This window comes from Sturnira hondurensis, unplaced genomic scaffold, assembly GCF_014824575.4.
Source record: "Sturnira hondurensis isolate 20B ecotype Veracruz unplaced genomic scaffold, ASM1482457v3 Scaffold0003693, whole genome shotgun sequence".
NCBI lineage: Eukaryota > Metazoa > Chordata > Mammalia > Chiroptera > Phyllostomidae > Sturnira > Sturnira hondurensis.
Window position 1 is genome coordinate 10,889,357 of NW_028076324.1, and position 27,403 is coordinate 10,916,759.

Below are 27,403 nucleotides of genomic sequence, written 5' to 3' on the forward strand. Positions count from 1 at the left end.
GCTGTGGGCACGGTGGCCAAAGGGTGTTGGCCTGCAATACTGACTGCTTGGCAATACAAGTTCTGGCTCCTCTAGTGGGGCTAGGGCCCTGCAACAGCTTTGTCCCCTTGGGGTTAATAACTCCGCTCTACCATACTAAGTCTAGAGCAAAACCCACCATGGACAAACTGACGGATGGGCAGCCTAGCGTCCCACAAAGAATGTCTTTGCCCACATTTTCCTTTCTGTCTAGCTCTCTATCATCAACATACCCATCCATCCATCTCCTTAAGTCAGGTTTGCTTTTCATCCCAAACCTTGTTGTCAGGATCCAAAGAAAGAACGTATGAAAAGCAAGACCTGAGACCAGTTCTCCACTGTCTTGTCCCTCACAGAGTTCTGGTGGTACCATCTGTTACTCCAGGATGCCAACTCCACTCATACTTTGTCTTCTCTCCTGCTGAACCCCAGGCTTGGTCCCAACCCTGTCACCTCTTCCTGGTTGTTGATCTGGAGGCACTGAGACACGGAGAGGGGACAAGTAGCCCCAAGGGATTTTGTGGTCCCACACACCAGCTCCAAGACAGGAAGAACCAAACAGACGCAGAGGTCTACACACAGGTTTGCTTTCCCATCTGACTTTATTTCACTTTTTTTCTATAAAATTCCTCCATAATTTCACAATTTAACAAAAAGTTTAAAATCCAGGACAGAAACAATCCTGTAACTTATTACAAACACAATTCTCCTTATTCCTTTTATCCAGGAGTTGGTCTCAGGCTGGTAAGTGTCCTAGTTCCTAGCAAGACACAATCTTCGTAAAAACCCTTGTGGGTAAAAAGGTATTCGATACCTTTTGCTTCCAGGTGTTGGTTTACATTTTGTTCAGGAGATAGCGAAACACAGGGATTCTCACTGGGGGCAGAGGGCTTAACACTAGACATGTGGCAATCACGAAGTGCCTGCCCCTTCCTATGGAAGCGTCCCCAGAGCCCTCGTGGGCCCAGCTGCCAGGCAGCTGGGGGGTGGGGGTGGGGTAGAGGAGCAGCCAGGAATGCTGTGGTTGGGGCCCGGGCTGGCTGGCATGTCCATCAGGTGGTCACGGGCCAGCACAGGCCCAGAGCAGCTCCAGAGAACAGCACTAGAGGCCTTCTGGCCAGAGGAGGTAACTGAGAAATGGGTCGGTGCTTCCGAAGGCCCTGGAAACAGCAGGAAGCGCCAGATGCCGCTGACACTGAGGGTGAGCCAGAGCCTTTCTCCAGTGGCCTCTGGTGAGAGCCCCGCTCCAAAGGAGAGGGCTGCCTATGTTGCCACATGGAGCCCGCAGTCCCTTTCGGGAGGTCCTTGTGAAGGAGAAAGACTAGTGCCCTTGAGCTGAGGCTCCAGCCTGCGACCACTGGCAGCCTCTGTGCACAGAGGGCCAGGCAGCTACCGCCCTCTGAGCAGCCCGTCAGGCCAGTCCCTTCCATCCAACATATTGAAAAGTTTCCGGAGAAGAACAGTGCCCGCTCTGGAGTATTGCTGGCCTGCCTGGAGAAGAGGGGGGTGACAGCACAGGGCCTGCCACACAGGCCTGACCTCTTCTTACTAACTCAAGGCAGCAGGGTCAGGAGAGAATACAAGTGAACAGCGAGGAGTCACGATGGTTTCTTCTGAAAGCTCCTGGGCCTTCCCCGAGAGTTCTGGGAATCTCACCAGGAAGGCCGGAGCTCAGGGAAGCCTTGGAGGTGGGGTCCGCCAGGGAGTACTCAGGGTCTGCCTGACAGTGCGTTGGAGAAAAGGTGAGCCCACTTCTGGGCCCCCAGTCCTTCTCCCACCCACATCTTGTTCATGGCAAAAGTTGGGGGGAGGGGAATGGGAGGAATTCAAGGTCTTGGGGAACAGAGGCTGAGCAAATAGGATCTCGGGAGCCCCACCCAAGGTGGGCTGACTCCATGAGAGCATCCTGACACTGGAAGGTGGGCCAAGGGAGGAGAAACCAGCCTGGCCCTTGGAGAATCTTGGGTGTTTGAGGAACTAAGTCTCAGGGCTCTGGACAAGTGTGAATGGCCAGTGTGGGAGAGCCAAGCTCAAACCAGAGAGAGACAGGTGTGCCAGGGGGGCCTGCCACTGGCAGAGCCCGGGCTTGAGGAGCTGGCTCTGAGTCCTGATGCTCCTGGAAAAACTCCACAAACTATCACATCTTATTTGGCAAAAGCTCATTTTTTTCAAAGTTTGAAGACTCAATCAACAGAAAGGAGAAAGAGGATCCTATGGAAGGAAGGAGAGGCTGAGGCCTGGGGCACAGTTACAAGTTGGGACCTGCAGCTGGCTGGAGCCCGGGGCGTCTGCCCCTGGAGATGGCTGCCAGGCTGACGGGGTGCCTGAGGACCTACTGCCCCATCGTAGTGTTCACGGGCCCCAGGCTGTGCCTCCTGAGTCCCGGAAGGAGGACGAGGCATCCTTGCACCACTGAGGGAGGAATCCTCCAGAGACAGCGGGCACTCCAGCTTGGCCTCTAGCCCAACGACAAGACCAGTGGAGACATCTTAACCTAAAAGCCCCACCTTACTCACCCCCCACCCCCCACGTGCACTGCTGCCACAGAAATGCACACCCAGAAACCGCTCTGGTACCTACAGTGCATACATACATATATAACAGGGAGAGAACTATACAGCACGGAGTCCCAGCACAGTGAGAGCCGACAGAGGGGCTGCATGCGGCTCACACAGAGGACGAGCCAAGGCCTGGCCTGGAGCAGCTGGACCCTCTGAGGTCCTGGGGTTTGGTGTGTCCGAACCTTTTGGGGAGGCTGGAGGCAACGCCCCAGCTGCTCAGAGACGCCTGGGCAGTGACACCGTGCCACATGCCCCACCATGGAGTGAGGCTCCTACCACCAGACACATTTCTTCCCCTACAGGAATGAGGCCAAGTGCTGCCTCCAACACAAGCCACTTTCCAAGGGGTACCCAGGTGACGGCCCCTGAGCAATAGGGAGCAGCAGCAGCAGTGCTGGCCCGGCCCCCCTTGGCCCCAGGGCTCCCGGTGAGCTGGTGGGGAGGGCAGGCCGGGAGCCAACAAGGAAAGTGCAGCTGGCCTTGTGGGCCGAGGACAGGGCGGTCACTAAGGCAGTGCTGCGGGCGGGTGAGTTGAGAGAAAGGAAGGCAGGCGGGGCCCGGATGTGGCTTCCCGGGACCCCGATGACAGGGGCCGGGCACCCGGCCCAGGGTCATGTGGCCACAGCCTCCAGGTAGCTCTGCAGCTTACGCACGGTGGTCTCATCCAAGGAGAAGAGGTCAAAGTCGAAGGTGGTGTTGGTGACATTGAAGTGTCCAGTCTCCTCAATCAGGTTCACTATCTGGAAGGCAGTGGCAGGGTGGCTTCAGAGGATAGGAAGTTGGACTGGTGTGTCCCACACCCCCCAGCAGACCTCCAAGAAGAGGAGGAAGATCCTTGGGGCTACAGCATGGGGTTCCAGCAGCCTGCCCACCTGGCAGGCACCCCCCACCCCAGGAACTCCTGTGTGATAACCTGTGTTCTCAGCAGAACCAAGGGTAAGGGTGGGCTCTGTCCTAGTACCTGCTGCAGCACGTTGCGCTCCCGGAGGGCCATCAGCCTCCGGTGCAGCTCCACCAGTTCATCTGTGTAGGCCTGGAGGGTGTAGACAGACACTCAGCAGGTAGCCTCAGTCCTTCCCACCGCCAGCCCTGAGGGAACCCGCCCACGGTCCTGCCCATCTCAGCGGGGCACCCAGGAGAGAAGCTGGCCTGGTGCTGCCGGGGATAGCACCTCAGCACATCTGGGCTAGCCTGTCCAGTTCTGGAGCCCCAGGGTTCCCCCCACCCTGCCCGAGCCCCCCACCTTGTCATAGGTACCCCTCTTGAGGATCTTCTCAGACTTGCTGCACGACTCGGGGCTTCTCCGGCCTGATGCCTGCAGGACAAACCCAGATCTGCTCTCAACTCTCATCTGCACCCCTCCCAACACCCCACGGGTTCCCCAACCCTCCCAGGGCCATCACTGACTGTTCAGGGGCAGCCCAGACCTCCAGGGCTGCTCATCCTCCTTTCTCTGGCCTCCTACTCGAAGGAAAGCAGACACACCTCTGGGGCCTGCGGGTGAACCAAGCCTCTCTCTACACTCACCACCCAAAGCCTGGGACCATCGGACAACCCCAGGCCTAAGACCAATGAAGGCCCAGCCCTCAGCCCTGCCTCCAGGATGTGGCTGAGACCTGCCCACCAGCATGACTTCCCCCTCTGGGCAGGAGTCCCTGGGAGTGCCCCCTGAGCTCACCTTGCTGTTGGGTGGTGGTGGCTTCTTGGGAGGAGGGGGGTCTCGGCTGGGCAGGCAGGAGTCAGCACTGTTGTCACTGTCACTGTCACTGAAGCTCAACCTGAAAGGGGACACGATGCTCTGTCAGGCCTCCTGCCACCCTGCTGCTGCTGGGCCTGTGCCTGACAATGGAAGACCCCTCCCTATGGGACCAGCACGCCCCACCTAGACCTCAGAGACCAAGGTCACTTAGCTCTGGGCCGCCACTGCTGATGTAAAACAACAAAAAATGTCCCGGTGCCGCCTTCAAAGGGCAAAGAACCCAGAGCCGCAGGCGTGGGTTCTAAGAGGCACACCCCCATGATGCGGTTCTCCTGGGGCCAGCAGCCAGGTGGGACACCCTGCAAGCTGGAAGGATAGGGGTGTCCGGGGCTCTGCTGCTTTCATGTGGTCCTGCTGCTACTCCTGCAGCGGGAGGGCGGGGGCAGCCTGCCGAGTTCCCTGAGGGGAACTGCAGTATCCGCCTAAGCCCGAGCACTTTGGTCAGCAGGCCTCCTCAGTCTGGGAGGGGCCCTGAACACAGTGTGTCGGGTGGGGGCTCAACCTCAAACCTACAGGGGGCAGCCCTGCGTGGGTCTTCAACCTCTGCCTCCATGTTCTCACCCATCAAGTGAGGCCCTGGGAGTAGTGCACAGGGGAGGGCGGGCCACGGCAACCATGGTCACTACTGTCTCGGGAGGCGAGGGCGTGACTATCACAGTTCAGAATCCCAGACTAGCCAGAACTGGGAAGCCCCTCTTTGGAGTCACGATTCTCTCTCAGGATCTCAGTCTGGATAACACAGGGTGGTCCAGTCCTTGGGACTTTTTCCAAAGTTTCTCACAGCACAGCGGGAGGATGTAGAGGAAGCAAATTCTTCTTCACTGCCTCCCACCCCCGCCCCCCACAATGGCCTACTCCCCTGGGGGCCTCCCTTGGGAGGGGCTCTCTCTGGGATGCCCGGGCTGTCACGTGCATTTGGGGCTAATCCAGCAGGGGGAGCCTGACTACTGTTCCCCCCTCACACATCTGTAACACAGTGAACTCCGCTTGCCACCTTCTCCCTCTGCCTAAAATGCCTCACTATGAAAGCAGTGCTAGGAAGTGCCAGAAATGCTGTGCAAAACCTGGGCCTCGGGGGCTCCTATCTTACTTCCCTCCAAGGTCAAGGCTGTCCATTTCCTCAGGTAAACTTCCACAGTATGCACCAGGCCCTGGGGCCCCCTGCCCTCCTGAGGCCCAGAGCTCGCTCTCCCTGACTTTCCAGCTGCAGATCACTTAAGTGGGAAAGGCAGGCCATGGTTCCTCACTGCCCAGGTGCCACTACCCCATCAGCCAACCCAGGATCAGCCCCATTACCCTGCAGACCACTCAAGTCCCCCTCTTCCCAGGGTCTCCCAGGGTCCACCAGGCAGCAACTGGAGGACATGGCAGACTACAGGCCTCCCCAGGGAGCAGACAGGGATGAGATGGGGCTTGGCCAACTCAGCTGCAGCACCAATGCAAGGTCTGCGCGGCGCCTTCCTGACAACGGATGCCATGCCCCTTGGTGCCCAGGGAAGCCCTACCCGGGCCTTCCATGTCTGCCCCTGCAAAAGGGCGTTCGAGTAGCTGCACATTTGGTCCCTGAACTGCTGTGAGAGACCCTCCAGAACAGCACCTTCAGCTCCCTCCACCTAGCATCCAGCAGGAGTCAAAGCTGAATGTTGACAGCACCAAACAGGTGGGGTCATTGCCATTAACCCTGTCTCCCAGGCCCTGTCCTGGGCCCTGTCCCGGACCCTGTCCTGGGAGACAGGCAGCCTCCTTCCACCTGTCTGCAACTAAACGGCCACTCAAGAACTCTCCACAGCCACACAATCTGGATGGTGGGTCTCACCAGCTACATGAACAGACTGCCTATGAGCACCACCAGCCATTCCTCCCTGTGCCCAGTGGATGTAGACTGGGTGCATGACCAGGCTTAAATGACTGCTGAGGCTAGGAGGCCTTGGCCTCCCAGGGAGGAGGGGCCGAATTGGGGCTGAACTGGGGCCGAATCTGGGCTGACCAAGCCACTGAGCTGGGCTGACTGGGCTTGCCCCCATGATACATACATGGGGGAAGGGGAATAGTCCCAAGGTCCCAAACCAGCCCACCTCCATCCACCCTCACCCCAACTCCTGCCTCAGATCAGCGCTGGCCCCAGGGCTGCTGGGTAACGCCTCTCCCCATTTCTCAGATGGCGACTAGACTTCTTTCCCTTAACATCTCACCCCTTCCCACCATGCAGCCCACACCATCAACGACAGGAGAAAGGATGCCACCCAAGGCCCCTGCACTTCAGTTAATAGGAGAGACTGTCCAGCCCCCAGGCAGGGCACTGGCCAGGCCCAGATGCTTCCTTTGCCCCACCCCAGGGACACTCCTGTCCTAGCCTCTCCTCCTTGAGGTCGCACAATCTTAGCAGAGCTGCCAGCGTCCCCCACCCCTACCCAGCTCATCCCCCACCAGCCCAGGCACCTGGAATCCCTCCCTGCATTTGTCTTGCCGGCAGCCTCCTCGCCCGATGAAGAATCATCCTCGTCGGACTCCTCAGACTGCAGGTCCTCCACCATGGAGCGCAGGGGTCCTGGGGAGGGTGGCGAGGAAGAGGAGAAAAAGGAAGGAGGTCAGGGCTCTACTTGGGCCCTGTAGGGTCCCCTCCACCTCCAGGGCCACATGGGCTCCTTGATGTCACAACCTCCAAAATGTACCCACGCAAATCCTCCCATAAAGTCCCTCTGACCACATGGTCAGAGGCCAAGATCTTCAAGGGCTGTCACCCATCTTCAAGGGCTGCCTCCAAGGCCACCCTCTGCCTAAGGGACCCTCTAGCCCCCATACCCCCTACCTTCCTGGCCCTGCTCACAGGCCTCTGGCCCCTGGTCTGAGGCAGGACCATAGGGCCCTTCCATTGCCAAAGCCAAAGGAGCAGCCATCCTCTGCTCCTAGCTCTGCGATCAGAGCCTCTGCCCAGAGCCAGGACCAGCCAGCCCTGGGGAGGACAATATGGCTAGAGCCTAGGGCCCAAGGCTCCCCCACCAGCCTGTGCCCCTACTCAAGCCTGCCCAGTGCCTCAGCAGCCCCCTCCACTGCTCCCAGCCCACCATCCTCCCCTTTCTCTAGAGAGACCCAGTTCCATCCCCTACAGAGGCATCTTTGGTTTATATTCCTGTTACCGAGGCAACAAAGGGACACAAAGCCCTCAATTACCTTGGTCACATGATCCCATTTCAGCAGGTCTCTCCTCCCTTCCTCACACATAAGAGCCCTCTGAGACTGGGCTTCCAGCACTCATTCCCCCCAGGCCCCCCAGCAACTGCACATCTGAATTCCAGGTCAAATGGACCCCCGCCCCCCACTGCCCTTTATGCTCTCTTCCTCCAGTTTTCCACAACCCTTAAAAGAGGATTCTGGGAGGAGACTGTGGGTCCAATCTACCGGAAGAAATGCTTCCGCTTTGAGGGTGAGTGGCAGGGTCAACAGGGCTAGTGGGCCCCATGCCACCCTTTTGCACCTGGGTCCTGCAGCACGGGAGTGGCCAGGCCCACCCTGCACCTAAGGAAAGCCCTCCCTGATCTGGGGCAGCCAAGTGGGCCTTATACCCTTTCCCCCTAGCAGCCCCCCCCCCCCACTCCTGAGGTCCGACAGGGAAAAGGCAAAAATGTAGACTACTGAGCGCTAGCCAGACTGACTTTCAAAAGCAGAGCATTCCTGCCCTGATCCAGGAAGCTATTCTATGATGGGACAGGGTGGGCAGGGCTGGCAAAGGAGCTAATGCCGCCTCTGTCTGGGAGGAGTTAGCAAGGAGGGTGTCTGGCTATGGATAGAACACAAATCAAGGAACAGAACAGACGGGGGAGATTAGGAATAGTACAGGAAATGGAGAAACCATGTACGACCCATACATGAACTAAGTGGGGGGATTCTGGAGGGAATGCGGGTACCAAGCAGAGGGGGATAAAAGGGCAGGGAAAAAAGAATGGGACAACTATAATAGCATAATCAATAAAATACACCTGAACTTAAAAAGAATGGACTAAAGCAAGATTTAAAGACTCTTAAGGAGACTGAACTATAGAAAAAGCCATTTATACACTCAGAAAAAGTGAAACGTTACATATTTTGGACTCTCTCTCTCTTTCTCTCTCACACACACATACACACACACACACACCAGAACAGGGCCCACCTCCACCAGCCTGCAAGCACCAGCTCCTCATCAGCACAGCTCGAAGCCCTCGCCATACGGACAGGGCATCCTGAGGGCCCAGGGGATAGACACTAGAAGGAGTAGCACTTCACACAGTTTTTGCTTTTCTTTTCAATACACCCTCCCAAACCTCTACAACCTATGAATGTGGCTCTCTGGGGACCCAGTCTAGGTGAGCAGTAGTATACTGAAAAAATGCCCAGGGTAAGTTCAGCTCAGGCATGAGGCTCCTACCCTCCCATCACTCCAGGCCCTCCCTTACCAGCCCTCATTCTAGGCCCTCCCTATCACCCCCAGCCCTGGGGCAAGGTGTCAATGCATTTTTCTGGCAGGGGCAGCAGCTGTCGGACCCTGTGAAGCTCAGGCATGGAGTCCCCAGAAATCACCAGAAAACCTCTCTGACTGGAAACCAAACCCAGAACTCCACCAGCCTCCAGGCGGCGACGGCTGCTCCCACAGCAGCGAGCCACAGGAAACTTCCCATCTCTTCCCTTCACCATTACTCACCTTGACTGTGGTTCTGAGACGGCTCAAAATCAGAATCCGAACTGGAGTCGGAGCTGGAGCTGGAGTTGGACGGGCTCGACTGGGCGGACTTCACCCGACAACAGGGGTGGAGTGGGGCAGCGGGGAGAAAAGACAGGAATAATCTTTCAGTCCAAGAAAAAGGAATGGACAAGAAATGCGCTCTGGTAGTGGCAACACCAGACACAGTCTTCCCCCAGATCACTCAGAAGGTGACAAAGGCAACAGGCTCAAGGCACACAGGAGGGCCCTGCACACACACTCCTGAGAATGGGCTTCCCAGACCCCTGGGCACGCAGCCCCTGGCCACAGGGCACCACCACTTTGCATTACACATCCAATGGCCTTCCTTTTCCCACCGAGGAACTTCAAATTCCTACTGATTCCAGGAGAAGTTCACATCACGTAGCTGTTTTTCGCATGTGCCTAGGCAGGAGGGCGGGGAACTAGGCTCCCCATGAAAGGTAGGGGGAAAGGGAAAGGTCTGTGGGCCCTGCCTTCCTCCTGGTGAGGGCAAGAGCTGGAGATGGGGGCTGTGGTACTGTGGGGAACAGAGGAAAGGTAGGTAGAGACCTAGCTTCTCATTCTGCCCCTTGTCTCCCCACAGCCAATCCTGAGGCTGAGTAATGACAAAAAGCTATGTCCCTGCTACGTGCTGCCATCAACCCCCAAGGTGCCTTGAGATGATGATCAGTGTGTGTATGTGACAGGCAGTTGAACTTGAGCCTGGCCCCACTGTACCCAGTCCGGTCACATCTCCCTCTTCCTCCTGTAGCCATCCATCCCGACTCAGCCACCAGGGGGCAGTAAAAGCTAAATCTAGGATACACAGGGGTAAGATGAGGAGGGTTGCACCTCACTGGGTGAAAAGGAACTGCTCACTGTAGACCCCTATTCAGGAAAGGAGCCTCTGGCCTCCCACATAGAGCACCAAGCTAGAACAGGGGCCTTGTTCCAGCCAACTAGCAGTTCAGAAGGTGCATACGGCAGAGCAGGCCACAGGTCTGTGGCACAGGCTCTGAAGGGCAGAAGGACAGCCTCTGCTCCGCAAGTCTGCCCTGGACCAGAGTTCCCCAGACACCTGGGAGGCTGCTTCACCCCCAGCAAGCCTGTCCTCTGGGTGGGATTATCTGAAGAAATGGAACACCCTGAGCACCTCCCCTTGTCAAGAAAAGAGGGGACTAGGAGACAGGAGAGGCATCCTACAGTGTCTGTTCAGTCCAGGCATGGGTCATGTGAGAGGAGACCCTAGGAAAACAGGGGCTTAGCAAAGTCCCTCCTGATGGTCTTTGGGCCCAGGGCAGCTCCCAGCCCGCAGAGGAGACCCAGAAAGTCTCAAGTCTCTGCTCACCCAGTAGATCCAGAGAGTGATTGGGCCACCTGGGGACAGAACACTTGTCACTCGAAGAGTTAAGGGACCTCTTTTCTGGAGTTTACCTGGCCTACACCACCAGCTCCAGGCCCTCCCACCAGGTCCCTGCTGATGCCCCCAACTCACATGCCTCCAAGCTGGAGAATTCTCCAGGAGAAACCCAGCCCAGATTACCATCAACTACTGTCCACCGTGGGGGTGCCACACAGACCAGCACATCCACCAAACCCCCAACAACGGGCCTGGAGTCTGATGGGCCCTCTAGCATGCAGATTTAAGTTCTAATTCCGGTTCAGGGATCTTGGTTCTGACCCTGGCTTTGTCACCAACTGGTCAAGGCCATCCTTGGCTTTGAGACTCAGTACCCCTCATCTGTAAAAGCTGCCTTGTGGCCTCTCTAAGTGTGTGTGCCAGCAAGTGGAGGCCAATGCCCACCATGCCTCTGCTGTCTGGGGCAGAGAACCTGGAGCCAAGGGCATGAGCAGAAGGTTCCATGAGACTGACAGAGAACAACAGGGCCAGGCCAGGAGCTCAGGGCAGCATGGTGGGGAAGCAGGAGGGGAGGCCAGCAAGTCAGATGAGCTCAGATGCATTTGTCCCCTTTCCTTCCACACAAATCCAAGGGGTGGAAATGGTTTCCACCCAAAGAGCCTAGAGGTGTGGGTCCAAAAGCCCATGAGGGGTCACTGTGAGTGCTACTGATGAGTGCCAGTGCTCGGCCACATGCAGTGTCCAGCAGGAGGACAGGGGCCTTTGTGCTCTAAGCACTCCTTTCCATGACTGAACAGAGAACCCTGTAGGCCAAGGAAGCCACAGAGAAGCAGCTGGAGGAGCTGGGGGCTCGGCCCGGGGACTCAGACAAGGAGCCCCCTGACCCCCTCTTGGCCAAGTGGGAGAAGGCAACTCAAGTTTCATGCCACAGCCAGAGCTTTCCAGCGGTGACACCCCGTGCAGCCTCCAGGGTGATATGGCCTGAGACAGTCAAGGAAGGCTAGATGGTCCAGATATGAAAGGCTGTCTTGCCTTCTCCACTACAGATGTCTGTGCCTTGCTAAGGTCCTAGGATTGGGAAATGTCATAGAGTCACAGTCCTGCAGGCCTAGAGTCCCCCAGGCACCTGGTTGGTGGCCCAGGTTCCACACCTGCACGAACCTTGAGTAGCTAAAGCTTGTCATTCACAAGTCTCTCAAGGCTGAGATGCACTTCACCCAGGAGAAGCCCCTCCGGCTTCCAAAAACCTCCAGCCTCAGGTCAAAGGTACCCAAGGCTGTAGACACCAGACATCCAGCCCATCGAGCAGCAGCGCTGGGAGCAGAAGGCATCCAACACAGCACCCCAAGTCTCACAGTGATCATAGCTGGACACCAGTGTGGACACCTGGGGCATCAGGCGAGGCCTCCATTTCTTGCCCAGTGCAGGAACACCAGCCTTGGGTGCAGAAGGGCCTCGCCTGGAAGCATCTAGGATGGAAGGGAGGGAAAGAGCCCAGAGCTCCAGATGCTGAGCAGATGACACGTGATAGACCGGGGTGCTGTTTAGCACCCAAAGAACCTGCAACAGCTAAACGGGATATTGAGACGGCCCTGGATGACCAGGAGGCCTCCAAATAAGAGATATTCCAAGGTCCTGCTACCTTAGGCTCACTGGCAGACAGTGACTCCTGGCTGTGAGAAGTGCCAGGCACATCGCATCACTGGCCCCATGTGCGTCCCCTATGCCAGTGGCGCACTGTTACCCATGGACTGAATTGTCACCCCCAGCGCTGTTGCCTCCAATGGGGGACCCCCTTGGAAGGCATTGGTGTTGCTGATACAAAATGGCTCCAGTTTCATTTCTGGGAGTCACTTTCAAAGTCCCAGTGGAGCCCTGAGCAGCAGAACTAGAGGCAAAGCTTCAGCCTTTGAGAGTGAATGAACATTTGGAAATATGCCACTGAGCGCTGACGCAGTGCTACAATAAAGGGATCACTCATTCACCCACCCACCCATCCACCCAGGCACCTGTTCTCCGACAACGAGATGACAATCACAGCACTCAGAGAACATCATCGCCTGAGGCCCCAGTGAGGTCTGGCCACCCAGTGGGCAACCTGGCTGTGGGCTCCCTTGTGGTTCCAGGGGTCTCTCACAGCAACCTTCAGAGAGCTACCTGGAAATACTGCTGCAGAAGGAGCCCAGAGCCTCTCATAGTGACAGGATGCTGCTCCCGCCCGAGGGGCTCTGGCCGACACTTAAAAACAAGCCTTGCCTGGTCAAGATCCCTGTGTCTGGGCTGTATGATCAGGAGTGGACAGTGGGTAGGAGTTGTGAGCCCTCAGACCCCACCGGCCATCTGGGAAGGCAGCCGGGTGAGGCTCACTGGCCAGCGTTAAACTTCCAGACTGCGGAGAGGAGGATGGAGACACAGGCCTACCCTGATGGCAAAGCAAGCGAACAGACCAACCACGTGGTGGCTGGGGAAGGGATGACAGTGAGACACAATCGCTCACCCTGACCCCAAAGCAGCCATCAAGACCCTGGGCCATGCAAGGGGCTCCCAAAGGAAAGAACCTGGAACCCAAGTATCAGACTATCACACTTTACCAGAACCACCCTTCCCTAAGCACTATTTCCACAGAGTTCTCACAGGCAGGTTTTATCACCCTGGACAAAAGGAGAACTGAGGCTGAGTGAGGTGTTCAGGTGTGCCCAAAGCTACAAGGAGCAAGTGGGAGCCCTGTGCCTGGGATTGCCGACTCCTCACCTAACCTTTGGGCCGACAAGGCCTCGATGGTTCAGAGCCAGGAAAAAGGATGAGGACAGGGGTGACAGGACTGATGGGGAAAAGAAGCACCTCACCTCTGTCTTGAAGGAGGCTTCATCCTCCGAGTTGGACTCCTCCACCTCCAGGGGTTTTTTGATCTCCCGGGGCTCACTCTCAGCCTTGATCTTCTCCACTTTGACAGTGGCCTTGTCCTTGACCGACTTTTTGTCTGAGAAGGAGGAAGACGAGGTACGGGGCGAAGTGCCAGGGGTGCTCCTAGACCCCTTGGAGCTGCTCTTCTTCTGTTTTTTGGCACTGGGCTTGGGTGAGTCGGCAGCGGCTGGCCGCTTACTGGAAGACTTGGATTGGGGTGGTGGCGGGGGGCCGCCTTTGGGGGACAGGCTCTCCAGTTTGGTCTCCTTTAGGGCCATCTTGGGCTCCTTAAATGCAGCCTTGGGTGGCGGGGCCTTCTCCTCTTTAGGGGGCCGGCCCTCGACTAGCTTCCGTCCTGTGTCCTTTGCACTCCGAGCCTGCTCACGCTCTGGCTCCTTGGAGGGGCCCTTGCTCTCTGAGTCTTTGCGTGGCCGCTCCCGGTGCTCCTTGGCCGTCTTGTGGGTCTTGCAGGCCTTGCCGCTCTCCCTACTGGCATCCTGAAATGTTGGGTGGGAAGGGAGAGACACAGTCAAGTGGCATCTCAGGTCACCCTGCTCCACCTCCCCCGACCCCTACAAAGTATAATCCACCTGATTCAGACTCAGCTAGAGAAAATCTTCCAAAAAGCGAAAAAGTAAGGCAGCAGGTGAGAGTTTTAAATGGAGCTGTCCCTTTAAACTACTAGGAAGTGTCAGCAGGTCCCAGGCGACTGCAGGCTAAGACTCCCCTCTGAATTGAACTGACATTCCCTGAGGGATTCAAGAAGAGCATATGTGAGTCAGACAATGGCGGCCACACAGACCCCTCCCACTCCGACACCTCACAGCTCCCCACTGGGGGTGCTGGCAGGTGGTACCCCCTCTTCTGTCCCCACCATAGAACCTGTGCATCTCCTGCCTGGTCATCCTGACTCAGCCTGTCCAGCCAGGCATAATAGTTCTTTCAAGCCCACAGTCAGCACCCTGACTGCCTGCTGGGTTCCCAGTTGATGTATGGAACCAACAGCTCCTGACTTTTTGGAACCAAAGCTGCCTGGGCAGCTTCTCTATGATGTGAATGGCTCCTGGGAAATTCAGAGGGTTTGGGGTGGACCAGCCAGGTCATGGAGGGCTAGCCAGGGATAGAGGCAGAGAGCAGCCCTGCTCCAGGCTGCCAGGAAGCTGGGCCAGATGATTCCAACCTTGTACACCAGCACTTCCTCTGAACAAGGGCAAGACCACCTACCTCACCAGCGATGACAGAGCACACTCAATCATGGAGGCTACAGCCACCCTTCACAGAGCACGCCCTTTGGGTAGAAGCCCGGTTCGACACCTTGTTTGCCTTCTCCCTGGCAACATCCTTTTATCACCCTGCATGTCCAAGGTTGCTGGACAGGTGCCTGCTGCTGTCAGCTGCCAAGGGCTCTGCCCCCCATTCTGTCAGCTAGGTGCACGGCTGGGCTCAGAGGCTCTCCAGATCAAAGCTCACCAGGAAACCAACATCGGCCAGACCCTGGGGGTGGTATGCACCACCTGAGGTGCCACACTTTACCTGCTTACCCAAGTGCCGAGGAGATGGGCGAGCCAGCTAAATGCCCAGCAGCGAGGCCTCTGCTTCCTGCTCTCCCAACCCACAGTAAACAGCTACAGAGCAGATGGCACAGCCTCGACCACCCTGGATCTACTTGATCACCATCTTCTGACAAATGCACAACCCACATCAATGCCAAATGTCCAGAGACAGCCTGGTGTGGCCATGGGCTCCTGCCACCTCTGGAGAAACACCAGCCCTGTGCCCCGGCCATGGCCCTTCTGTCTCCAGGGCAGTGGGGAGGGGTACTCACACTCCAAGCTCCCAGCTGACCATCTAAAGAGGTGTTGCCATTGGGGCTGGTGTGTGGAATGGGGCCAGTCTCTGAGGGCTCCATTCTCCAGCAACTGGCTCCCCTGAGGAGGGAGGCAAAAAGAAGCCCCCTCCCCGCAATTCTAGCCTCTTCTCGAAGGATCCACGTACCGCCCCAGGCCGTAAGAGCTGGCCACAGCCCCAAAAGGCAGGGCAAGAACACACCCAATGGGCATGACTGCCAAAGGCCTCAGCACGGTTCCCATAGTTTCCCCCAGACCTGGGGTCAGCTGAGCCTCCGCTGCCACCCTGGGCCTGTCCAGCAAGCAGGGGCCTTCCGAGCAGCAGCTCTTCACCTGGGGGCCTGCATAGGCGCTTGAGACTGGGCTGAAATCACACTCTAACTTCTGAGAGTAATGTGGATGTTCCCAGGGGCGAGGACCCCTCACAGTCACGTCCTCAAAGCTGTCAATGGTTTGAACGTGGCTAAGAACAAAGTTGTGGAGATCACCCAGGCCAAGCGGCTGGCATCACACAGCAGAAGCTTCAGGTACAAAAGTCCAGGGGTACTCTGGGGCGGGGACCAAAGGGAACGCTATGAAGTATGAGCCCTCAGGGGTCTCACTCCTCACCTAGGAGGCTCCAACTTCTGTCTTCCATGCCACCCACCAAGGAGACATGATGTGGGGACAGACCACTAGTAACCAATCTGCCTAGGGCTACAAAAGCCATACTCTCCAGCTACCCCCAGGGTGAGGACCCTGGCAAGCAAGGCCCTGCATGACCAACCCTTTCCCCCCACTACCCAGCCCCTTCTGCCCGGATCATGTGACCTGGTGATCAGACTCTTTGGGTCCAGGCAGCAGAGAACTAACCTGGGGAGTACAGCCGGTACCCAAAGGAAGGTGCATGTCTGAAGGAAGAGGCTGGCACACAGGCCTTACCCTCCTAGAAGAGCAGAGTGAGGCTGTCAACTCAGAAGCCAGGACTGGATAATAGGCAGAAGCAGCTTCCAGCAGAGAAGAACCTACCTTGTGCTGCCTGAGAAACCAACACAGAAAGGAGCCTCCTAAGCCATGCCACCTAGGTGGCTGGATGAAGATTCTGGGACAAGTTTGGATGGAGACCAACAACCCTGCTGACAGGCTTCTGAGCCCAGCACATACACCCATCCGGCCTGGGAACTCCTGGGGGTTGTAAAGATACTCCAGTGAGAGAAGCCACGAAGCAACCCCCACAGATGCAGCTCCACTGGCCACAGGAGCGTCCTTGCCACCTGCAGGGCGTCTCTTCACAGGGTTTTGGGTGATTCACAAGTGACACGCAGAGAAGAAATGACAAGTCCTACCCTTTCTATTTTGCATGGATTTCCAGACAACTGTGAGTGGCTGAGAGAGAAAGTGCCAAATCTCTAGCAAGAATTTCTCTTCCATTAGACCTCCATGAGACTCAGGAAGGATGGGATGGGAGGCTGGCATGGGGAAGACCCTCAGAGCTACACCCCGTATGTAAGACTCTGGCCTTATACATCTCAAGGGCTAAGTCAGACAAAAGTGAGGATGTCAGAGACGGACTGGCCTGGTGAAGAGTGCCCGAAACACCCTGCCTGGGTGATGTGGGTCTCCTCCAGTGCTGCTGAGTAGGCTGTAATTTGGCCTGAGAGTTCAACCTGTCCCATCTGGGGCGCTCCAAGCCCATAACACCCAACAGGTAAGTGAAGCAAGAAAAATGCAAAGATGAGAAGTGGATCAACTTGTGGGGTAGGTGATGCAAAGACAAACTGCCCTGAGAGCCAGATGGAACCTGGCCTCTGGGACACAAAGCTGTGTAGGTGGCTGCAAGGGAACAAGACGAACACTCAGGAGATTGTGTGTACAGCGTGACACCATCAGAAGGTCTCTGATAGCTACTGTGGGATGATTCAGAGGGTGGTCTCAGGAAGGCTGACGGGGCTGAGGGAAGATGATAAAACATTTCTTCTTGGGGAAAATCAGCTCACTTACCCATATGGTTCTACATGCCCCTCCCCCAATTAACTTTCTCTGCCAGGATCTACTGCCAAAGAAAGAAGCCAAACCTGGAATAGCCCAGGGAGGAAGCACCCAGCCCTGGCGGACAGAGCATCCTGGCTGCACTCAAAAGGCCTGAGAAGGTAGGCAGTGGTGGCTGCAGGTGACACACTCTGTCCAGGCTCCCAACTATGAGAGACTATCTTGGGTCCTGTCTGAATGGTCCTAAGCCCACTGACTCGGCAGGAGGAGGGAGGACAGGGAAGGCTCTCTGGCCTCAAGAAGAGGGTGAAGCGCCTGTGATTACTAGGCTGTTTGACGCACTCTGGGAGGGGCTGACCATTCTGACTAAGTGGCAGAGAGCAGCTACAGGGAGCACAGGGGGCTCCAAGAGGAAGATGCCAAGGGAAAGAGTCCGGGGATGGAGGGTCCAGCTCTGCGGAGGGAGTTCCCTGAGCCCAGGACCCTCTGCTGGGCCCCAGTGCTCCCATGTGACTGGGCCTTCCACCTCACTAACCTTGGAGCCGTGGGATGGTTTGGTCTTCTTGGGGTCAGAGAAGGCAGAGAGTGGAATTGTGGGTAACATGGGGTAGTCAGGACTGGGCCTGGACACCGTTTCTGCTCCTTCGGGCATTACCATCACCTAGTGATAAAGAAGAGACAGATGTTATCAATGAGCAAGGAGGCAGGCTGGATATCCAATGGGTAAGAGGAAGCTGGCTTGCAGGAGTGTGGCTAGAGGTGTTCAAGCTTTCTCCTAGGGGAGGGGGCCAAGGAGAGCCTGGGTGTCACTTTCCCAAGAGTCAAAGGCATTTCCTCCATGAAGGTCTGGGTGCTGAGTGCTCAGAGTGAAGCAGGCTCATGGTGGAGAGCAAAGAGAAGCAGGGTCCCAGGATGGCTGGGCCCGGGTGTAGTCCAGAGTGGCGGGCCCTGGGCCAAGAAGACTGGCGGTGTGTTTCAGAAGCACAAGGAGGCAGCTGTGGCCAAAGCTGGCCTGCGTGCTGCAGTTAAGAAAGATCAGAAGCATGAAGGCGAGAAGCCAGGCAGACACCCACTCCGGGAAGGCGTGCAGAGGAGAAAGCAACTTCTGCTGGACATGCGTGCGGTGACTTCGCCAGGTCCCAGTTCCCTGCAGGAGCCTCACTCCTCCACTCTCTGGTAAGTAAAGTTGACTGAAACGGAGCAAGCAGCAAGGCCGAGGCAGGAGGAAACTGCACGGGGGCAGGCCCAGTTCTCTGCAAAAGTCACCTCGCTGGAGCCTGCAGGAGAGGGACATGAGCTCTGCCCTTTGTTAACTACTAGGAGGAGGAAGGGCCTGGGCTCCTGCCAGGAGGTGCTCCCAGAAACACCTGCCCAGGTCCAGTGAGACTCCCATAGCACTTGCTGACGGGAGAGAAGACCTAAGGACAAGTTCTCAAAGTTTTGACACTGGAAGTTCACATTATTAGTGGCCAGCCACTCAGAGTGAGCTTTCTAGATGGCAATAAGACAGAACAAAAGAATAAAAAAAGGGGAAAAAAAAGCATTTAGCTTTAATAACCTTGAACACCTAGATCCTTGACGAGCCCAACCTTTCATGTGAGGAGGCTGATGTAAGGCCTGGTCACGGTCACGGGAACACCAGGTCGAAAGGAGGGCAGTGGAGCCCTTTGTGCCACTCCGGCCCCCACCCCCGACTTTGAGGCAGTGAGGCCCGAGGCCGAGTTGCTCATCTGAGCCTACCTCACCACAACATCCTTAACCACGTACCCTGAACCCCGATGACCCTGGCAGCATGACTGAGGACCTCCAGGTCTCAGGACGTCACCACACTCTAAGGCCAGCAAGGACACGCACAAGGTCAGAGAGGTGACTGACATCCCAACCCAGGAGAACAGAAGAGCCCTCTCAGAGGCATGGGTCCGTTCCCTCGAGGACCATGCCTTATCCCTTTGTTTTCACTTCTCTTCTCTCTCCTTCAGAGAAATGTCCTAGACTGACGCTATGCCAGTCAGGATCATACAGTGAAGGCCTTGCATCTTTCTCTCCTTTCTAACAGCCTTTTGGAAAACAGGTAAAGCGAATAAAAGAATCCGCTTCCACCTCCAGCACAGAGCCTCACAAGAATGTATCTCACGTAATGGAAACACAGACCCTTGTCACCAATGAGGCACAGGACGAGACACAATGCTGAGGAAACAGGCAGGGCTGGCCTCTGTCCAGAAAGTGACCAAGCCACTCTGGTCATTGCTCAGGAAGTTTCTGAACCTCGTGTGAGGAATTACAAAACTCACGTGCCCCCTCCGTGAGGAGCAGCAGAGAAAGCAGTTCTCATCGACTTACAGATCTCACGGTCCTCCGATCTTCTAGGACAAGCATCAGCACAGGCAGGTCTGTGGTCACGTGCCCCCATATGGCAAGTGCCAGCCCCACGGGAACACTCAGAGCTCCAGACTGGCTACCATAAGGGCCACAACTCAAGTCTCGGAACAGCTGTTCCATAAAGGTCCCAGGCTGCTCCTAAGACCAGAGACCACTGTTCTTGCCATCAGCCCAAGGCAAGCCCCAAACTCTTGCAGCCCCAAAAGGTGAGAGTTCCTGACCAGACCTCCGAGCAGCCCTCAACAAGGGTGAAAAGTGCCAGGAAGAGACCACCACATCAGCACCCGAGGGCCGCACTCTCCCTTCCTTTCGCCTCAGCTGGCCCATCCCAAACTGCAAGGTGGGCCTGCCATCCCAACCTCTTTCCCCCAACTTCTCATGCCACCGCCTCCTCCCCCACCCCTCCAGTTTTATAGGGTTAGATGATGCATACTGAGCCTTCATCTCTTCATAGCAAAGAAAACCTCCTGATGCAAGAAACAGAGGGGGACAGTCCCTTGGTCCCAGAGCTCTAAGAGGCGCATGGAATGATGACTGTCTATCTCTCTGAGATGTGATTATGGAACCTTTGGGTAACACCTTAGGGAAATACTGGGGAAAACAAGGTGGAGACAGAAGTGAGGAGGACTTCCTGAACCTGGAAACTCCTCCCCACTTCTCCTTGGTTCTTCCAGAACTCCCAGGCAAACTTCAGGACAAATGTCTACTATGGCAACTGATTCCAACACCTTCCCATTCTGGTACCGAACTCCACCAATAATCACATGCTAGGTCTAAATCCCAGGCTAATCTTTTATTAGGGACATGGGAGGAATCACTCCGACTTCCTGCAGTAAATAAGTAACTGCTTACTAAATTAAATGAAGAGGAAAGGCCCACTCCTTGGGCCAAAGACACTCAGTCCAAACTCCTTGGACTCACTGGGGAGGTGGGCCTGCCCACCCCACCAACACACACACTCACTCACAAACTGAACCTGAACCCTCCACTACAGGTACTGCTGGGAGGGATGCAAATGTTCAGTGACTTTGGGTCACTAACAGGTGGCTTTGGCACGTCCTGTGTCCTCAGCCTGCGCCTCCCTTGGCACACACAATCCAGACTGCAGCTAAATGCCCTGCCTCTCCCACAACCACCCAACCATAAGCACCAACCACCCCGCCCACATTCTCCAAGAGGTGACACATGCTCCTGGCACTCTGCCACCACACCAGGACTGCTGGCCACACGACTCACTACAGAGACCTAGGAGTTGAGAGCTGACACCTTCATCTAGCCTCACAAGGACAGAACTGCTAGGCAGAGTGCATCACTGGGGACCCTGGTGAGAGCTGCTGCTGTTTCCCTAGGTGACGAGGCTCCAGCACAGCCTTGCCAATCCAGTAAAAAGCTGGCCCATTGTCTTACCATGCTGACAGGATGGCCTCACACCCATTCTTCCCCCCACCCCTTACGGGAGAAAATGTTAATTAATCACAGCCAACCAAGAAGCTATGGGGATAAGTAGCGACTGGTCATTCCCAGCTGGCAACGCCCCAGCACAGACTCGGGAGACCTGGGTCCTATCCCGCGCTGCCAAGTGCTACCTGTACAACCTGCCCTCCTGGATACCAGGCAGGTACTCAACCACAGGCTGGAGAGATGTGTCCAGGAAATCCCAAGGCACTCCCAGCACCAAAGCTGCCACCACAGGGAGCAAAGATGAATTGACAACAGAGAAACTGCATCCATTCAAGCAGGGGCAGGGCCCACCCGCTCCAGCACACTCACCCCGCCAGCCATCAGGAGCTTGTACCGGAACTCAATGGTGGGGTTGTTGAAAGTGAGCTTCTCACAGCGCAGGTGGTTCACAGGCGGGTTGCCCTCCAGGTTCAGGAACAGGTCATAGGTGAAGCAAACCTTCCTTGGCTCCTCCTTTAATGAAAAGAAGGAAGTTTGTTTCAGAGGGTAGACAGGAGACTACAGGGACAGACACGAGACAGAGGCAGATGCATGCCTCCGCCCCCCGCAAGCCCCTACCCTTCTTTCTCTGTTGCTTGGCTTCCATTTCTCTCTGTGTGCCTACTTCTCGTCCATGCAGTTATCCAAATGAATTAGCTTACTCTTCACAGAGCACCCAGCAAAGCAGGCTCCATGACAGCAGCAAAATGAGTAAGAATGATGTTCTCAGATCATTAATGGAAATATTCTTGCTATTTGTATAGCCCCCAAGCACATACTCCCCCTTAAAGCCCTCTTGGTACCCACCAACAAAACGGAGAAACCAAGGGTAGACACACAGCTGCTAAGTGCCAGTGCTGGGACCTGACTGCAGGCTCCGAGGCCCATTATCCTGGAGCCTTGACCAATCCCCTTCCCAGAAGGAAAATTTCTCCAATGATATACGAATCACCAATAAGCACACACAAAAATGTTCAACATCACAAATCATTAGGAAAATGCAAATCAGAACCAGGAGATACTACCTCACATTCATTAGGATGATGAGTATTTAAAAAAACAAAAACAAAAAACAAGTGTTGATGAGGACATGGAGAAACTGCATCCCCGTGCATTGGCAGTGAGAGGGAAAACTGGTGCCATCGCTTTGGAAAAGTCTGGGAAATCCTCAAATTGTTAAAATAGAATATCTCCCTTTATGACCCATATCTCTCTCCTAGACACACACCCAAGAGAAATGAGAACATATACTACACAAAACCTTGTATGTCCATGTCCATAGCAGCAGGATTCACAATATCTCCAACCGAAAACAACTCAGTGTCCACTGACAGATAAATGGACGAACACAGCATGATCCACCCAGAGGAATACTACTCAGCCATGAAAAGGAGTGAAGCACTGACTCTCACTACATTGTGGATGAACCTTGAAAACACAATGCTCAGTGAACAAAGGGAGACACAAAAGGCCACACAGTGTGTGGTTCCATGTATGTGACATGTCCAGGACAGGTAAATCCACAGAGACAGGAAGTGGATTTGTGGGTGCCAAGGGCTGGTCAGAAGGACATAAATGCTCTCCTTTGGGAGAGAAACCAGGAATATGGGAGCCTCCTCAGCAACTCAAAGGAGACTTGAGACAGGTCAGCTGAGGAGGGGAGGGGGAGTGAGGTGGCTAAGCCCCTCACGTAGGCATTTCCACACCTTTTATTCCCCCCAACCCTGGGGAAGAGGGGGAGCAGAGACAGGCTCGGCAGTCTGGCCACACCTCCTCAGCCTCCCCGGAAAGACCTGGGTGGTTCACATGAGCAACGCCAGGCTTTTCGAAATCTGGTGAATGGGTGACACCTGAAAGTGGGAACCAGGCCGTGCGTCCACTTCTAAATAAAGGGAACAGGAATGGGGGTCCTTCAGTCTACCCAGATGACTTTGTTCCCCCATTCAGCCCGCAAAGGCAGAAGGCACACCTGCCACTTGAAGGAGCCACAGACCCTGCCTTCCAGGAGCCACAAGTCTTGTGAGGAGACTAGTAAACAGGTGCTCTCCAGCCACTGCCAGTCAATGAGGCGACGCTGACCTTGCCCCTTCCTACAGCCCTGGTCTCGGGACACATGGGCTTCTACCTCAGCCCATCTAACCCAGGCTTGGAAGTGTTCCTCTTGTCCAAGGTGGGAAATGAAATATTAGGGGGAGGGGCATCAGCCTAGGGAAGGCTTTCCTTCTCAAATCAAAAATAAAGGTGCAGGGAGAAAAATCTCAGCACCTCTCCCCTTCCTGCCAACCTGTGTGGTGCAATGCCAGCCACAGGAGGACCACAGAAGCAGGCGAGTCTCAAATAGGCAGCCTAACATCATGGAGCCGCTGCCCAAGGCCATCAGCAGCCTGCTGACGCCCTGTCAAGCAGGTGTCCCTCTGTGCCAGCACTGTCTCATGTCCACCCTTATAAAGGCACCTGTCACAAAGGGCATGTCTCCTCACCAAACTGGGAAGTTCTTGGAGGCAGGGGCTCTGGGGACTCCTGTCTCACCCCTGCCCCAGATGCAGGCCCAGAGGAGGTGGTCCGTATTTGCCAAAAGAATGAAATGAGAGGATGGACAAAAAAAGGGCCTGACCCAACAGTGGGGATGATGAAGAAGTCAGGAATGCCCCCTGGACACTGTGATGAGCTTGGAGAATGGCTATGAGTTGAAGTCAAGAAGGGCCAAGAGGGTGGGAGAAGCACTACAGGATGCACTCCCAGCATCCTGTCTGGGAGTCCCGAGAGTCCCCATGGCAACAGTCAGAAAGGAAGGATGGAGAGCGGTGGCAGCAGGTCATCCAGAAAGAAGGGCCTTGGCTGCCACTGGGCAGCTGCTGTATCCTGGGGCAAAGGGGCCTATCGACACTTAGGCTCAGGAAGAACAAACCAAGACCCATGACCCAGGAAACGAACACCCCCCGGCCTGCAGGACATCGGGACTGGGAGCAGATGGAAACGGGCAAGCCAAGGGAAGGCAAACTCAAGCGTCTGTCCTGCCTTTCTACAGTGTAACCACACAGAAGATGAGAGGTGAGCTGCACAAACGTGTCCCAGGTCCTGCTTAGAGAAGGAATGACCCCATCAGGGTTCTGTAATTCAGGCGCTGCCCATCAGCTGCTGCCCACATACATCACACACACAGACCACCAGACAAGACTGATGCCATCTTCCCAGGCAGATCTCACCTCCACACTCACGTTCAAAATGACAGGGAATGAGCAAAGTAGGACAGTGCCACATAAACACTATGAAGATGAAAGCAGAAAAAAGCCTGACAGCACCAAACTCTACAGGGCAAAAGACCTAGTTTCTTCAACAAACTGCAAAGAAAAAAATGAAAGAGGGAGAATCTATGGGTTTAAAGAAAAAAACTCATGAATCACAATGTGTGGATCTTACCTAAATCCTGATTCAAACAACAACAAAAAAATCTTTAAGCACTGAGGAATTATGAATCTGTAGGTGTGACACTGGTATTATTATTATTATTTAAAAAAACAACAGTCCTTATATTTCAGAGAACATTCTGGAATACTGACACACAAAATGCAGGTGTCTGGGAGTGGTAGGCCAGGGCTGGACCAAACATAGCCCTGTGACACACTGGAGCCAGGCGATGATTACAAGAGGGCTTCACTCCATCTACTTCTGTAGGTTTTTCAAACTGCCCCAGGTAACTTTTCGAGTGGATACACGGCAGGGAAGCTACACAATCAGAGGAGAAGCTCAACTCATGGAACCCCTCAGGGAGGGGAGGGTGCCTTGGGTCCTCAGGGACGCCAGCAAGTGGTTGGCAGGCAGCTGGAAGCGGTTAAGAGGCTGGGGCTTGCCCTCACTGGCTGCCTTGCCTTGATCACAGACCTGCCATCCTGAGCCTTGGTTTCTTAGCCTGTAACATGGGGAAGATTTGATAAGGTAATGCAGCCAAGGCACTCAGCTCAGTGCCACTGATAAATGGGAGCTACTCTTTCTACCAGAAAGAGATCTGGGCTACAGAAGGACACTTGGGAGACACAACAGACAGATGGTACCTGAAGCCACATGATTCCCCAGGGGAGAAATAGAGGGGCATTGAAAGGGTACCACACAGCTCTACCAAACACAGGGGCACCCCAAGGCTCAGAAGCAGACCTTTCCTCTCTCCTCGTTGCCCTCTCTGGCTGACCCCATGCTCAGCCACAGCTTTACCTTCTGGCTTCGTGGCAGGTCCGGCCTTCTCTCCCTGGCCCATTCATCACCTCCTAACCACCCAGCTGCTTCCACCACAGCCCCCTTTTAATCCACAAAGTTTAAACCAGCTCTTGGCTCACGCCCAACCCACTTCTTCAAAACCTGCCAATGACCTCCCTCTGAGCCTTGAGAAAAGGCCAAACCGTCACCACAGCCAGTGCAATCTGGCCATCTCAGGCCATGCTGCTGTCTCCTACTGCCGCCATCCAGCTCTCCCTTGGGCTGGCACTCATCCTTCTGCAGGCTTCCTGTATCACTGTCCCAACCACAGCACGTGGTTTGCTCTCACGAGTAGGACTAATCAAGGTCTACAGGATGGATGTCTGGTTTTTGTCCATCTACCCCTGTGGACTGTGAGCATTACGGACAAAGGGACCCTTTTTGTTTCTGATGGGCCTGAAACTGACCAAGCACTTATGTCTGTTCAATGTGTCCACATACTTGCTTACCCTACGAAAACGTAATGGGTGCCCGCCATGTGTTCACAGCAATGACCAAGACCAAGGAAGGATCTCAGACCTTATGGACACTCAGGATCTGTAGATGGAGAGTCACCACAGCAGCGATATTGACATGCCGCTGACTGTATACTACCGGCCAGGCAGTTTTCCCAGCACTTAATATGTGTGAATGCTTCACAGCCCCAAACACAGACACTCTTACTGTCCCCATTTCACAAACAAAGAAACTGAAACAGAGGCAGTCACCTGCCTGGTGCCACGTGGCTGGTCAGTGGGGAGCCAAGCAAGGTTCACTATGGGCAGGCAGTATTCTCTGGAACCCCTAGGGCACAGGTGGCAAACACAAGGCCCGAGTTTTATCCAGCCCGGCACCTTGTTTCTACCCAGCGGCAGTGCCAAGCTCCTTGCGCCTAGTTAAGGAGTAGTTACATTTATACAACAATCCTAAAATTACATTTGGCCCTTTGAAGGCAGCCTTGAGCCTGATGTGGCTCCTGGTGAAAATGATTTTGACACCCCTGCCCTAGGGAGAATTTCATGCCTACATAAACCAAACAGGTCATGGTCAAGTAAAGGTCAAGGCAATGGCCCAAAATGGGAGACAAGGAAGAGTTCTGGATAATTCCCCGGACATGGGTAGTGTAGGGAAAAGCCAGGAGAAGCATCAGAGCCAGGCAGAGGCCTCCCGGAAGGACCAGCATGTACCCTGAGCTGGTGTGTGCCTCAAAGCACACTGAAAAATGCTGACCAGAGTTCCCTCTCGACAAGCCTGTGAAGCTCGGGAACTCCCGGGAGGGTGGCCAGCCCCTGGGAAACCAACCTCCAGAGAAACCCAAGATACCAAAGCACCTGGAGAGCCAGCAGCATACTAGGTGTGTGGCCACGTTCAAGGCCACTGGGCCAGCACTCCCAAAGAGTAACATCTTTAGTCCAGCCAGATCCCTACACGTGCCCCACTCTCGGCAAAAGCAACTGAAGCCTGCCTCGAATATTCTCAGACCAGGCTGTGGGAGCCATCTGGCCACTGGCCTGTGGCCAGCATCTCCCTCTGACCTCAGCAAACTAAGATGTGGCGGAACTGGCTAAACTGGTGCCAGTCACCAAAGCCACAGCGTGCACACCCACCTTTAGTGCACAGGGAGTCCAGGCCACAAGAGCAAATGGGCCACACTGACCCTGGCACAGGGCACAACAAAGCAAACAGGCTAGCCTACTGCACTGGGATGCTGCCCTCTCCACCACCTCAGACCCTGCCCCCAACTCCCCAGGGGCGTCTCCAGGGCCCTGCTCTCTCCTGCAGCTAGCAGGGCTGGCCCTGGACAACCTCCAGGTTTACTCTTCTACCCTTGGATACAAATGGAAGAGTAACTGACCATCAGCAGTCCAGGGAGGAAGCTTGGCTTCTCAGGATCCCTGGGGCTGTCTCCTCACCATCTCGGCCCTGCCCACACTTTTACCTGGGGTCCGTTTGACTTTCCCTTGTGAGAGGTCCTGGGGTTTATACATGTTAGACTTAGAAAAAAAAAGTCAAATTTGAAATTTATCATGGCTGTAACTGCAAGTTTACAGGGCTGCTGCCAGCAATATCCCTAAGGGTCAAATGACACAGGGGTTTTTTGAAAGGAATTTTATTACTTATTATTATTATTTATCTTCACCCAAGGATGTTTTTTCATTGTTTTTAGAGAGAGGAAGGCAGAGAGAGAAACACTGATGCAAGAGAGATCAGTTGCCTCTTGCACATGCCCAGACCAGG

At 55.2% G+C, this 27,403-nt stretch overlaps 1 protein-coding gene across 3 annotated transcripts in view; it reads right to left on the reverse strand.

The window, feature by feature from the left end:
• Nucleotides 1-601: 601 nt before the first annotated feature.
• MLLT1 (MLLT1 super elongation complex subunit) overlaps nucleotides 602-27,403 on the reverse strand; it is a 69,880-nt gene continuing 43,078 nt past the window's right edge. For 2 of the 3 annotated variants that reach the window (XM_037042686.1, XM_037042688.1), the window contains 9 exons: nucleotides 21,266-21,409; nucleotides 17,652-17,777; nucleotides 13,244-13,798; nucleotides 9,017-9,104; nucleotides 6,778-6,886; nucleotides 4,258-4,357; nucleotides 3,823-3,894; nucleotides 3,541-3,612; nucleotides 602-3,319 (listed from right to left, as the gene is read on the reverse strand). In XM_037042686.1, the coding sequence (XP_036898581.1) occupies nucleotides 3,191-3,319; nucleotides 3,541-3,612; nucleotides 3,823-3,894; nucleotides 4,258-4,357; nucleotides 6,778-6,886; nucleotides 9,017-9,104; nucleotides 13,244-13,798; nucleotides 17,652-17,777; nucleotides 21,266-21,409 (1,395 nt within the window). In that variant the 3' untranslated portion in view covers nucleotides 602-3,190. The remainder of the gene's footprint in view (nucleotides 3,320-3,540; nucleotides 3,613-3,822; nucleotides 3,895-4,257; nucleotides 4,358-6,777; nucleotides 6,887-9,016; nucleotides 9,105-13,243; nucleotides 13,799-17,651; nucleotides 17,778-21,265; nucleotides 21,410-27,403) is intronic. The other variant, XM_037042687.1, reaches the window with a different exon arrangement.